Source organism: Mustela nigripes, chromosome 4 (genome assembly GCF_022355385.1).
Source record: "Mustela nigripes isolate SB6536 chromosome 4, MUSNIG.SB6536, whole genome shotgun sequence".
In the NCBI taxonomy this organism is placed as follows: Eukaryota; Metazoa; Chordata; class Mammalia; order Carnivora; family Mustelidae; genus Mustela; species Mustela nigripes.
In genome coordinates this window covers 178,401,229-178,416,219 of record NC_081560.1, presented here as the reverse complement: position 1 = coordinate 178,416,219, position 14,991 = coordinate 178,401,229, and the positions used below count along the sequence as shown (strand labels likewise).

At 45.4% G+C, this 14,991-nt stretch overlaps 1 protein-coding gene across 2 annotated transcripts in view; it reads left to right on the top strand.

Annotated features, from left to right (window-relative positions):
• HSPA12A (heat shock protein family A (Hsp70) member 12A) overlaps positions 1–14,991 on the top strand; it is a 147,757-nt gene that overhangs the window by 9,589 nt on the left and 123,177 nt on the right. For both annotated transcript variants that reach the window (XM_059398671.1, XM_059398670.1), the window contains exon 2: positions 5,538–5,625. In XM_059398671.1, coding sequence (XP_059254654.1) covers positions 5,538–5,625 — 88 coding nt within the window. The remainder of the gene's footprint in view (positions 1–5,537; positions 5,626–14,991) is intronic.

Genomic DNA, 14,991 nt, shown 5'->3' with positions numbered 1-14,991 from the left:
ACTGATTTTGAGAATACAGCCTCAAAGACTTTATTTTATAGAGCAAGAATCAAAGACTATGTTTGTAGAGTAAGAACAAAAACAACTCTTGTTTTAAAGTATCATATTTTGGGGCGCCTGGGTGGCTCAGTGGGTTAAGCCGCTGCCTTCGGCTCAGGCCATGATCTCAGGGTCCTGGGATTGAGTCCCGCATGGGGCTCTCTGCTCAGCAGGGAGCCTGCTTCCCTCTCTCTCTCTCTCTGCCTGCCTCTCCATCTACTTGTGATTTCTCTCTATCAAATAAATAAATAAAATCTTTAAAAAAAATAAAGTATCATATTTTAAATAACTATAACATGTGGGTATCAATTTATAAGCTTTAGAATGTATATTGTCCTATGTATTATATTCTATTACTTTACTGAAAATCCAGGCATTTTGAATTCTTGACTAAGACCATTGCAAGAAAAATATCTGTACAGTAAATAATTTTTACACATTTCTTATAAATCTGTTGTTGGAAACTAGTTGTCTTCTCTTGAGACAATTCTAAATGCAAAAGCAGGAAATGCAATCAAAACCAGGCATTGAAAATTTACAGAACTTTTCATTTGTATTTGTAATAGACTTTATATCCATGTATTATTTATGATATGAGAATAGGAGGAATCACCATGTGTTGGTATTTTTTTTTTAACTAAAAATCACCATTTTGCCTTATTTGTGATATGAGAATAGGAGGAATCACCATGTGTTGGTATTTTTTTTTTACTAAAAATCACCATTTTACCTTCCCTAGTACATGACTTTAACTCACTAGGGACAAGCCTTGAACTTTTTATGCTCTTTTCGAGTCCTGATGCTAAGAAACAAATGCAACGCAGCTTGGCACAAAATTTGACCCTTGCTGGTGGGTCGGAAAATGTCACACGCAGAGCCTGTATCCTCTGGGGCAAAGGCTCAGGTACCACATCAGGATCAGCCCCTCTGATCACCCTGTTTCTGAGAAACATCCCCTCGCTCTCCTAATTTAGACTTCAGCATATACACCTTGCGCTGGCTTATCCTGTCTATTTTTCACAAGATATGTAGGTAAAATTGTCAGGTTTTTAATGGCTGGTGTCTGCAGCTTGTCCTTTGGGTCAGTCATCTTTGTGTTGATTCTCAAGTGCATCTGTCTCAGTTGGATCTTTTAAACTAAGCTGAACTCTGGAAGGCTTGGATTGGAGGAAAGGGACTGTAATCCTGTGTTACGCAAACTGGAGAGAGAGAGTATGGTATCGTTTCTTGGCTACTTAGTGCTTTCTGACTTTCAGAAGAAAAGGAAACTTGGCAGCATGTAATTCTAAGAAAATTGTAAGAAACAAAGTGGAACCCAGCTCTTCGTGGGGGCAGGGAAGGGGTGAAGTCTGCCTAGATGGCTTCCGAGTTGTCTGATGTCCTCACAAACCTTGCGGGTTCAGTGTTGACTGAGAATGAGCCTGTACATTCCACCGAGGGAAGAAAGAGCAAAATCTTTTTCTTCCCTTAGCTGGTGGTTCTGTTAATTCAGGAGCTATAAAGCAGATTTTAAATTGACATCATTTTCAAACTGGAAAGTTAAGTGCCCTTCTATCTGGAATACAGACATTTCAACAGGTCCTGTTGCGCTTGATGTGAACTTTTTATTGGGGTATAAAGGATCTTAACATTTCTGGGTGTTAACTTTTAGGGAATACATAGCAGTAGCAAATACAGCAAACACTAAATAAACAAAGGGTCTCAGGCTGAAATAAACGTCTGTGGCTTTCACGACGTAAGTACATACACAGATCTGATTATGAAGAATGTTAGCTTTTACCCTAGAGAACAATCACATTTTAGCCCCGGGGTACAGCTCTCACTGCTGGTGTGAACATTTCACCAGTTAGGTACGCACAGACACAGGAATCAGTCAGCATTTTAAAATACGTTCTTTTCTTCTTAAACACATGCCCACCATCTTAACAAATGCTGTTTAGTGCAAAGTTCAAACACGTCACCCAAGGTTAATTTCTACCTTGTGCAGTCAGGTGGTTTCAGAAGTGCTGCGAGGATCCGCAGGAGCAAGGAGACGCAAATCCCCATTTTGCTGTCTCTGCACTTTGGAATTCTGTTCAGACCTCTTACATTGTGTGCAGACATATGAAAAAGGAGGACGCAAAAGTGAAGCCAGTGCTGGGGCTGCTGTCAGCGGGGACGTTCTTTCCACTGACCGTGTGCTTGTTTCACTTGTTTTTGTCCTCTTCACACATTCTTTTTCTCCCCTCTTCACACTGTCTACTCAGGCTCGCTCTGGGAGTTCATGCGGAGGACACCAGCCCGAGCACCAGCAGCAAACACCCCCCCCCCCCCCACACACACACCCCAGGGCCACCTTCCTCACATTCCTGCTTCCTGGGCCATCTTTTGCGAGGGGGTTTGGGATTCCAGCCCTGGTGGTCCAGGCTCTCCTAGCTGTGGCTATAGGGACTTAACCCATTGACCGCCTGTCTAATAGGCAAAGCTGTTGGAAATAACTGTGTGGTTATATTTACTGCTTCTGTGTTTCCGTGATAGGAATCGTCTTTATAGATAAGAAAATCATAGAACCACGCAGAGCTTTTGGGTCATTTAGTTCCACACCGTCATTTTATACACACACACACACACACACACACACCTTCATCTAAGCAAATAGAAAAACATCTAGTTGCTGGCAAAAAGCTGTCAACATAATTCTTTTATTCAGGAATCAATTTATTTAATGAGCTTAAATTAAATATTTTTAAAATCCTCTTTGTTATGGGTAAAGGAGAAATACCACTTATGATATACAGTTAGTATGGTTATTTTGGTATAATATGTGTAATTGTCCCAACTGAATATCTGGCATATTCTGACAGTATTACAAGACTTAAAAATGTAAAGTCTAAAAATCCTAAATTCCGAGAAAAAAGTGCGGCACCTGTTTTGGGTTGTGGATCTCGTACCGCGGCCTCTCAGAGGTTTAGCTGGATAAAGTTCTGTGGCTTTCCTCAGATTTATAATTTTAAATGGCCTTTTGGTAGCTGCGTTCTCTATACCCTAGTTTGTCAAGTAAGCAGGCGGATGTTTTTGCCTTCTGATAAATTACCATTATAAACTTGTCTGCCTCCCTTACTTCATCTGCTACAAAAAATATTCAGGGCTCATCCGGTTGGAAGGTGAGTCACCTGAGGCTTTGTTCCCGAATTAGTAACGCGGCAGGCTCTCATTTAGCAAGTTGTGCTTCTCACCAATTAAAAGGCAAAAAGTTTCTCTCTTTCCCTCAGATAGAGACTGAGGCTTTCACCTGTCAGAGGAAAATGAAACCGTCACTAACCAGTGTTTATTTTGCTGGCGGGTGCATGCCTACGACAAAGTGATTTTTTTTTCTCCAGGTGAATTACTCCCCACGTTGGCGTGGCAATGACTAATAAAGTATTTATGAAAACGCAAGTGTGTCGTACCCACTCCCACAGTGTGTCACTGCTGCCGCCAAGTGACAGGTCTGAAAAAAATACATCAGCAAACCTTAAACAATTAGAGCATCGATTTCCACTATGGAAAACCAAGGCCGCCCCCACTCCCTCCTAGACAAAGATACCTTCTCCTTATAGGAGGAGAACACAGAGGCTCTCCTAAATCCCTCTGACCCATGTAGCCAGCCATCCCTCGGAATTCGGGTTTCTGAGACAAGAATGGCACGGTGGTGAAGAAAATAGTGTCTTTCCCTGAACCAACTCCATCTCATTCTGGCGTTGCGGGGAGTTTTTAGTCCGGTTAGTTGTCCACAATCACACACAACATCCTCCTGAGCTACAGGAGGGAGCAGTCTCTGTCTTAAAAATCGAGTAGACACACCAAGAACTTGCAACTCTGGGAACCCGCGAGTGCTTGGAGACCTATGCAAAGACCATTCTCCCGAGCAACCTCGTTCTTGAACTGGGCTAAGAGCTTTCAATTGCTGTGACATTTTCAGCCAGGGAAGGGAGTAGTTGTTGCGGAGAAATGTTTCACAGGCAATTACTTTATATTATCAACAGAGCAATTCTCTGTCCAGAGAGGGGCCAAAACGATCAAGTTAAATCGTGAAAGAGAGAAAGAGCGAGCGGGAGAAGGGATTCATCTCATTAGCAGGTGCCAGTGCGGCTGGCTCTGCGGCGCACGGTGTCACTGGCCCTTTAAGACGACGGCTGCGCTCCCTCCGCCGCCGCCGCCCCCTCCCCCGGAGCTGTTGACAGGTCTAAACCTCCCGAGCAGCCCATTGTGGCCACAGTAGGAGGCACCTGCAGAAAATGTGCCAAAACCAGGCAGGGAGCAAGAGCTTTTCAATAAGCCCCGCAGCTGGAGAGGAGAAGCAACACTAAACACGCGGGCGCAGACCAGGCATGTGATGGGAAAAGGGGTCAAACCCAGACACCTCCTATCGGCTTTCTGAGCTTTCTGAGCACCGTTTGGTTCAATTTGCTGACATCTTCTAGCTGGCTTTTCTCTATTTGCTTAATATGCTGAGGTATTTAGCTTAAAAGCACTAAATACTCCATCACGAGGAGCTCTTCTCTCCCTTTCCCATTTACTGTTATTAAGGACGTTTTCCAGTATTTTCTCCCTCTTTCTGCTCCAAACTAAGATTGTTTTCTTTCAGTTCTCTCTCTCTTACTGCTACCTCGCAGGCATTGGCCGCCACATGCTGCATTGCAGGCTTGATTGGACTCTTTCTTAATTCGGGGGGCAAGTCAGGCTCTCCCAGTTTGGGCTCTGGGCTGCCTTAGTAAAGCACACATTCCCGCTGCTGTCAGCACATGTCTGGAAGATGCACAGCATTTCGACGCAGTAAACCTTTGCTGGGCATCTACTGTGTAGGGACTGTCGTAGGGACTTCTGGAAATCCAGAGATAGATAGATGTGCCTCCCCTCCCCTACTGCTTAGGACCCAGCAGAGAGGCCAAAGCGCTGATGGCACCATGGGTTTTAGGAATTGGTCTTGCACCCATGCATTTGTCTTTGTGGTACTTACAGCCCTTTGGAGAATAAGCTGGAGTGGAGGTAGGGCGGGGCGGGGGGGCAGGGAGCGATCTGGCATGTGCTGGTGGTATAGTGGCTTTGTCTAGTCTCTCTTGAGAAGCAAGAGGACAGAGTCTCACTAAGCTGAGAACCTGGCATCACACCTCAGTTTTGGCAGCTCTCAAAGGTCTGGAAATCCTTGCCTTTCCCTGGGGCCTTCCGGCTCACATGATATGTTCCATCTGTTCTTTTTCCCCACTGGAGGTAGTAAGGCATTACCTTGGTCTTACAGATGAAAACATCTGAGACTCAGCACAAAGCACCTTGCCCCAGGGCACAAACCAGTGGGTGATAAGTGCAAAGGCCCTGAGGAAGCTGACCCCTCTGCTGCCCACCGTTACCTTTCTGCTTCCCTTCTACCCTGTGCGGCCTCTTCCACCTGTCTCCCAGCGCGAACACACACGCTTTGAGAGTGGCGCAGAAGCAGACCAAGGGACATTTTCACAGTGAAACTCTTCTCCCCCTTCCTACAGATGGAGAGTGTTGGCGTGTACGGACTCTGTGGGTGCGCAGCGAAGAGCAAAGTGAAGTGTGACTCCAGGTGGGAAATACCAGCTTCAGGTAGGGAAGGAATGGATTTGTGCAAGTACCAAACTGGCGTCGGAAGTTGTCCCACCCCCAGCCCCCCGCAGCCCCAGCCCCCAGCAGATTTCATTCCTTTGGAGAGGGATGAGGCCCATTTCTAGCTGGTACAGTTACCCTATAGCACATGCAAGATATTTGCCAAACCACTGCAGAACATCTGGTCATTCAGAGCGCTGACGAGTGGTAAGAGGCGTGAGAGCAAGAGTATTTCAGAAGCACCCTTGAGTCGGGAATTGAAATTGTTTCCTGCCTACTCAGAACTTGGAAAATGGGCAACAGCGGACATCTACACTCCCCAGCACAGCTGCAGAGCGGGACCTGGCTGGGCGCATTCCTGTCCCCTCCCTGCCCGGGCTCCGCTGGCTCTGGGGGCTTGCGTGTGAGAGTTCAGGCCTGTCCTGAGGCAGGAAGGGATGGTCTCGGGCTCCTCCAAGCTTGTTTATGCTTTAACATGTCTCTCCCCACAGAGAACTGGTCCTCTTCTTCCTTCTTGCCTAGTGCCTCCCTCCAATTCTGGAGGAAACAAGTGGACTATTCATGTAAAAAGAGAAAGAGTGAGCTGGGGGGCGGGGGGGGGGGGAGGGGGGGGATGCCACCGACAAACTCCATTGAAAGCCACTGGCTGTTCATTTACATTCACACTTTTTAAAAATGTTAACTAATGATGTTAAATGGTTTGCCAAAGGTCCTGGCAGGTCAGTTGTAGAAGTGTCATTTCTGCCTAATTAGGGCTCTTGTGGCTGCCCGGGGCCTCCCAGTGCAACTGGTGACAAGCCGAGAGCTGACAGCTTCAATTGGTGCCAATAGGAAGGTTGGGCCGGTCATGTTTTCCAACTCAGCCAGGTGTTTGCTGAATGGGGGAGGGGGCCTGGGGAGATCTGAGCGCGTCCATGATCCGTCTTTCACTGCTGCCTGGCAAGTCCTCTCCCTCTGCCTGTCTTGTCTTGTGTCAAGGTCAAGAATGGGCTTTGCTAAATCAGCAATTTGGGTTATCTCTGGGAGGTCATTAGCAATCCCTGGCCCAGACATTTCAAGTGGTCTCAGACCCCAGATGCTAGATTTTTTTTTCTCCTCCCTAAAATCAGAAAGTAGGAAGAGAAAAGGAAAGTTTTAGGTTTAAAAAAAAAAATGGTAGGAAGAAAACAAAACAGACCAAAAAAGACCCAAAAAACTCTGCATAGCCCTCAGAGTGTTAAGCTTCTGAAGACATTCTTAATAGGAAAACTGCTAGAAGAGAAAACAGCTAAAACATCCAGCTCGATGCTTTGAATGTTTTCCAGGGAAGACGGTAATGAAAAAGAAATCATGTAACATCAGCAGCTGGATGTTGCGTGCCTCTCACATAGTAGGTGTTCAACAAATAAGTTACTGCTGATTTGATTTTACAAGGGAGAAATTTTTGCCTGGAAAACAAAGAGCAATTGATAGAGACCTGGTATATTCCACACCTGCTTTACTTGTTCCTGAAATGCTCTTTGAGTTTCTCAGTGCTAAGTTGGAGTGCCCCATGAGAGGTTGATATGATTATTTTATTTCAGTTTTTTGTTTTTTCCCCCACTTTTTTTTTTTTTTTTAACAACTTAAGCAATAACTACTTGGGAGCCTCAGGCTGCAGCAGCCAGAGCAAAGAGGCACTCCCGTGCCACTGAGAGGACCTTTGAGTGCAGAATTTGGCTTGGGCACACTGGCGGGTCCTGTGGGGGGTGACAGCACTCCCTGTTCGACCTGAGTTGGACGCATCCACACTGGAACACACGCAAACACACACACACACACAGTGCACATGTCCGTGGTCCGCCTGACAGAACGGCAGGATTCAGGCATGAGCGTCTACGGGTCATGCTTGTTAAATCAAAGCGGGGGGCGGGGGATGCATTAGGAAAAAAAAAAAAAAAAGCCACGTTCATTTTATGAAAATCTGAAGACCAGACCCAAAGAGGTCAGTTCTGGGGAGGAGGAGGGAGACTACAGTCTGAAACCGGCAGTTTCCAGCTCTCTGTCCCGCTTGCTGCCTCTGTTATCTCAGATAGGGAACAATGAAAGTTGAGGTCAGAAAGGAGACTGTTCCCATCTATTGATTTTCTCAATGGCGTGGAGTGAAGATAAAAGGAGGCGGCCTCTGTAGGCTCGCCAAGGGACTATCTGGTCCTTATCAGGGCCCACGCGCAGTCAGTCCTCTCTCTGTGGCACGGAGTCCTCCGTGGCTGGAGACCACGTCACCGTATTTTCTTCAGACCCAGGACAGACAGACGCTAACAGAGGGAATTCATAGAATCGCCTCATAGGCTGACCTCATGAATGCTATGTGAGCAAATGAATCTAGATCCCTCCAGACAGTTCAATGGACTGTTTCCAATTTTCCAGGGACCTCTTTGGTCACTGAATGCCCTCCAGGGGTCCACTTTGCATTCTCGCCCATTCCTTTGGTGCTTGGCACATGTTCATTTTCTTCTCCTTCAGTCATCTTCCTGGTTTTGTCCTGGGATATGGTTTTGCTTCTAGTTCCAGTACGGACCCCCACCATGGCTCTGCCTTCCATATCCGCCTCTATCCCCTAGACGTGACCCGCCACCCATAATGGCTGTTTGCAGACTTCGAGGGCAAACGTGTGTCTGGCTCTTAATGAATGCTAAGAAGTGGCCACTGAAGCCCCTCATAGGGGTTAGGAAGGTGAATATTTAAAAATCATTCTGTAAGATATTAGTGGTAAAGAAAAACATTCTTGCAGCCATGACACCAGCATGGGAAATAAGCCAGTCATTTAGTATAACGAAACAAAGCAACAAAAAACTTTTGAAGACTTGTGAACAGAGGAAAGAACATACACGTGACAGGGAGTCTTCTGTTTGGTGGCGTTAATATATCCTAGTGGTGCTCATGAAAACTGGTCCTCACAATGGCAAAATCATGTTCAGTTGGATATTACCTAAACCTTTCTGAAAGCAAATCTGATTTCGACATTCCATTGTTTTGAGGCTTTTTGATGGCCCTTTCAGATCTGATTCTGGCTTCTCTTTGACCTTGAACCCTTACTCTGTTGTGCTGATCTGCTGGCAGTTCTCAGGACCTGCCAGGATGTTTCATGCCTCAGGGCCTTTGAACAAACTCTTTTTTTAATCCTTGGAATGCCTTCTGTCCCTATTGTTCTCCCAACAAACACCTATTTCTTATACCACCTCCTCCCTAAAGCTTCTCCTGACACCCCTTTCTTTCTTATGCGCCCCTCTGCAGAACCTCACAGTCTTTCGAAGAAGAATAATAGTTGTGATAATAAAAGCTCCGTTTTACTGAATGCCTTGTGTGTGCCCATGTCTGTGCTTTTGCTAGTTATACCGTTCATTCCTCACTGCCCTGTGAAGAAGGCGCTGTCGTAGATGCTCATATCACTAATGAGAGCCTGTGGCTCAAGTTGTGTGTTGACGGTCACACATGGTGGAGTGGGACCTGAGCCCAGCCAGCGTGATTCAAGCACATGTAATAACCACCTTTGATCTAGAACCACCGAGTCACGTGGACTCCCATTATAAGTGGCTGCCGTGCCGGTGTTTGGGTTTTAGTGTGTCTCCCCTCTAGCTGGTGAGCTCGTGGGTGTTGGTGACACCCTCTGCTAAGTCTGTGTCTGGTGCCGAGTAGGGTCAGCACATGGCAGAGACTCTAAATGTGGGTCGAATTTAACAAAATTGAATAGAATTGAATTTACTACATATTTATGCGTATGTGTGTGTATGTATATATTCTCTCTCCTGCCTCTCTTATTCTCTGTGTGTTTTTTATATATACATATATATGCACACTATACATACATATATAGCTAGGTACACAAGATACATATATGTATATGTTGGTATATATACACATAAACAGACATATATGTATATAAAGAGATTACAAGGCAGGGAGCGAGAGAATCAGTCTCAGCTGGGAGGAATACACATGCATTCTTGTCTGTTTGACTTTGGTTGGTGAGTTTGTAGTCTCTGTTAACCTCGTTGCCTTGTAGCATGGGGGAGACAGCATGTACCTTGGCCCAGAGGCTCCTAAAACCAGACCTTGAAGCTTTCCAAGTTCTGCTCTGAGTGTCCTATTATGGTTAAGCCTATTGGTTATCAGAGGAAGCGGATGTCTGGGTAGAAGGGCATTTTTGAGGGTTTTTTTGTTTTGTTTTGTTTTTTGGTGGGTTTTTTTGTTGTTGTTGTTGTTTTGGGCAGTAGGGGTGGGGGGGTTGGCTATGCATTATCTCAGGTATAGAGCTGAGTCCTACTTTGTCTAAACAGTTTTCTTCATCATTCGGTCTTCTTGAGCCTGAGCTTGTTAGTGATGGTGAGCCTGGGTCTCGCTCTGTCCTGTAAGGTCCTGTGCATTATGAAAAGGGCAAGGCTAAGACCCAGTGTAGAGAGTAGCCTTAGCACAAAACCGAAAAGTTCTCTTAGAGCTAAGAGGCACCCATCTGATCTGGAACATTGGGTGAGGATTCAGTCATAGCCAGTTCAAGGACAAGAAACTCCCTCCCGGATCCTGTCCTCATATGTCGCTTGCTTGCAGGGGGAGACAGTTCGTGTGGCATTTATAGACAGGTGCCCATTTGTCACACTTATTTTTATCCTATGAGCATGAAATCCCAGTTTTAAAATCAGATTCCAGAACTCAACAAGCTGTCAGGTTCTTACTGATTTTCTAAAGTAGTTCAGTGGCCCTTGGTGAGCCCGCCCTGCTGTCCTGTTGACTCCCTTCCTGCCACTGACCAGCCATACATACCCTTTGCTTCTCTCTCTGCTCCTTCGCTCCCTCCCGGGAACCCTTCCCCTTGGCCTTGCCAGACCCTGTCCATCCTTTGAGAACCTGGTCGGTCGATGGGGATCTGACCCTTTCCAGTTTTGCTACGCCATTGAAGGTCTTGTTACTCACTCCAGGCTTCTCTCTTGATGTGCAAAATGCTTTCAGGGTGTAGAGCCTTGGAGGAAAGCGGGGTGAAAGTTAAGACAGTCTCTCGTGCATTTTCACCAATGGAGTCCTGATGGCGAGCTGACTCAACGGGCACTTCGGCAAGAAGAGCATGTCTGAAGTTTAAAAAATATTTTTTTGAGTATTTGCCAACTTTTAGTGTTTTTCTATTTTAAAATAGGGCTCTGTAGTTATAAGTAAAAGTAATTTTTTTGAACTCTCCCTCTGAGTGTCCTTGGTGTATCATTACATTCCTTTGGGCGGGCAGGCCAGCTTGGATGTGGGACCCCTGTAGTTGCCCAGGCCCTGTGCTTGTTTTAATACTCTGATGTTGCCATCGTGAAACTGGTAATAACTTGAATGAGGGCTCCTGCATGTTCATTGTGTCCTGGGTCCCGTAAGGTATGCCTTTGGGGTATGCCTTTGCCTTTGGCCCTGCCTTTGGGGTTTTGTGACTCTTCTGACTGGGAAGCACGAAGAGACAACATTAAAACCTTAATATGACTTCGGTACCACTGACTGGGAGGCTGCGTGAGAGTCTGGGGGCTTTTTAAGGGAGGAGTTCTAGGCTGAAGACAGGAGGATCTGGAAGGGTAGAGGCCCCTGAATGCCGAACTTGCCAGGGATCAGCTGTGCCCAGCAATGTTCTTAACATCCATCTACAAAAAGCAGGGAGAGAACAGTCTGTGGTTCTGTAGTTGATGTTCAGAAAGCTTCCTGAGAGAGCCTTGCTTTTCACCTCAAACTCCCAAGTCATTTGGCCAAGAATTTCTGCTTGTTTGAAATCTTCAGAAAAAAATCCCCAATGAAACATACCAACGCCAGAAGTGGGCTTCCCATTTTCAAAATGTGTGTGTATACGTTCCATTGTCGCTCTTCTTGGGACCTCCTCTTGTTTTACTGCCTTATTTGGAGAGGGACCTGGAGAAGCACATATGATGACATGTGGGGTGGTGTATTTGAGAAACAGGACTGAAGGGAAAATAGGGCCAAGTCAGGAGGTGAGTCCGTGGATGCGAGCTGTGAGGTCTTGTGGTGTTTTTAAAATAGGGACCATCTCTGTGTCTGTCAGCCTCCACAGTGATGGGACAGAAGTGCGTGGGCAGCTGTGGGGAGGCGGGCCCAACCGGGGTTGCACTGCACCCCACGCCCGGTATTTAGCCGTGTCTGGGGAAGGTCAGTTGGGCTTTCTAGAACTCTGTCTGCGTGAGGGAAGAAGCCCTCTCCCAGGAGGTCTCAAGACACAGTCCCTAGCAAAGCTTCATTTGGAGGAGAAGGTGACTCCGAAGGCTTCCTGATGTCTCACAGTCTATCTCCCGTGACTGCCCCATCCCCCAGTAGCTCCAGTGACCCAGCGGCAGTAGCAGCAGAGCGGTGAGCCCGGCGCTGGCAGTGTTGGTGGCACTTGCACGGTGGCGGTGGCACCAGCACTGGCGGTGGTGGTGGCACCAGCACGGGCGGCGTCTATACCAGCGGGACATGGCACCGCGGCTTTGAAGCAGACAATTGGACACGGCAGCGTCACAGTGGCTGTGTGGGCGCATCAGGTTCCATGCGGATTGGGGGACAGGTGGAAGTGTCCCAGCGTGGGCTCTTTCTGCAGGGATTGGGCAGGTGACTGAAGCCTGGACCACGGAGACCATGGAGAGAGAGAGGTACTGGAGGCTCCGCGGGAGGATGAGCCTAGCTGGTGGAAGATGGACCCCATTTTTTGCCTTAAGATAGAGAATCCCAAGGAGAGATGAGGGCTACAAGATTTAGAGCATTTGTAAGATAAGAACCAACCTGCTGATTAGGAGAAGCTCGCTTCTTCCTTGTGTGAGCACACATTCATTCGCTCCTGTGTTCTTTCAGTGATTGGTTCAGCAAACATCATGGGACCTTCCTTAGAGTCTGAGGTCAGATTATTGGCTTCTGAATCTGTCTCTGCCATTGGTCTCTACCGCTGGTAGACTGTACCATTGCCAGTCTACAACCATGACAACGTTCAGTCATGAAAGTTGGGTGATTTCTCTAAATTCCAGTTTCTGTGTCTCTAATATGACTTGTGAATAATAGTAAGTGTCCTCCTCATTGGGTTAACTAATGCATCAGCTTAATCCATTCATCAGTTGGGCTATTCCTTACTTTGGCTAGTATAGGTAATACTAGTGCTCATACTAATGCAGTAAACATTGGGGTGCGTGTGCCCCTTAGAATTAGTATTTTCGTATCTTTGGGTCAATAACTAGTAATGCAGTTTCTGGATCGTAGGGTATTTTCTGTCCTTTTGATTAGTCACCCTCATGGGTGTGAAGTGATACGTCATTGCATTTTGATTTGCTTTTCACTGATGCCTGCAGATGCTGACCTATTGGCCATTTCTATATCTTCTTTGGAGAAATGTCTATTCAGATCCTTTGCCCATTTTTTTGAAGTATTTAATTTATTTATTTGAGAGAGAGAGAGAGAGCATGAGAGGGGAGAAAGTCAGAGGGAGAAGCAGACTCTCCATGGAGCAGAGAGCCCAATGTGGGACTTGATTCTGGGATTCCAGGATCATGAGCTGAGCCGAAGGCAGCTGCCCAACCAACTGAGCCACCTAAGTGCCTCCTTTACCCATTTTTAAGTTGAGTTGTATCTTTTTATTGTTTGCTTATAAGAGTTCTTTATATATTCTAGATACATACTCTAGATGCACAGACTCCCTCATCAGAAATATGATATTCAAATATTTTTCTTTCTCTCATTCTATATATTGTCTTTTCGCTTCTTTGGTAGTGTCCCTTGATGCACAGAAGTTTTAAATTTTGATTAAACTTTAAATTTTGATTAAGCCACATTTATCCTTTTTTTTTTTTCCTTCTTTTTGCTTGTTCTTTTGGTGTTGAATTTAAGAAACCATTGCCTGGTCCAGGGTCACAGAAATTTAGGTCTATTTTTTCTCTGAGTTTTAGCTCTTACATTTTGGTCTTTCTTTCATCTGTTTTGAATCCAGTCTTGAATATGGTGTGATAAAGAGGTCAGCTCATGGTTTTGTATGATATCTCATTGTCCTGGCACCGCTTATTAAATTTACTGTTTCTTTCTCCCACTCAATCGTCTTAGCATCCTTGTCAAAAATCAACTGATTACCAATGTGAGGCTGTATTTCTGAACTTTCAAGTGTGTTGCACTGATCTGTCTGTCCTCATCCAGTACCCTACTGTCTTAATTATTGAAGCTCTGTAGTAAATTGTGAAATTACAGATTATGAATCTTCCAACCTTGTTTTTATTTGTCAAGGTTGTTTTGGCTATTCTGGATTCCTTACATTTCCATGTGAATTTAGGATCAGCTTGTCAATGTCTATAAAGAAGCCAGCTGGGGTTTTTATAGATTGTACTCAAACTGTAGATCAGTTTGGGGGGTTTTGCCATCCCAACAATAGTTAAGTCTTCCTATTCATGTACATAGGATGTCTTCCCATTTCCTTCAGTCTTCTTTAATTTCTTTCCACAGTGTTTTTGTTTTCAGAATATAAGTTTTATCCTTCTTCTGTTAAGTTTATTCCTAAATGTTTATGGTGTTGTAGGTATAATTATCTTCTTAATTTCATTTTTGGATTGTTCATTTCAAATCACTTTTAAAATGTTGTCCTTAAAACCACTGGACTGTGCAAAGTGGAGTGCACCTCACACTTGTGGATACGATTCCATGAATATTACCCAAGATACAGTTGTGGTTTTGTGTGAGGGGCTGTCGTGGGGTGGGGTGTTCTGCATAACATCAGAATTTTGACTCAGGTCAACAGAATTCCATCATACTTTTTGAAGTTTTCTGCTGCTCTATCATCTTTCCCTCACTCTATACCTGGATGGGTAGCACTGAGAAGCTACCTCAACCCATTGTCAGTAGGCTATGAGATTGATTTGGATACCGATTCTGACCCTGGTCATGATATCTTTGTCCTTCAGCCTGTTCCCAAATGTAGTGAACGCATCCTCTTTGAAGTTTTCATTCAAGCCAGTGATAAAAATGTTCAGCAGGACTTTGCCAAGGATAGAGGCTTGAGGTCCTGAGTTCAGAACCTCTCTCTGAGATCATTGAATTTCAGCCCACAAATAACAGTATCCAGTCAGTCCCCAAGTCACCCAGTGGTCCTTGTATCCAATTCAGTAGTCCCTGTGTCCATTCCATATGGTAACCCCATTGAACTTATCAAATGCTCTGCTGAATTCCTAAATCATTGATCTACTTCATCTCTACCAGTCTGGTAATCCTATCAAAGAAAGAAACAAGATTTATCTGACAGAGTTGTTTCTCTGTGAACCTGCAGTGGGTCCTGGTGATTCCTGCTTTCTATATGCTTATAAACCATAAATCTCCTTTAACAAGTCATTCCTGAGTCTGCTACACCAGACTCACTAGCCAGTTATCCTC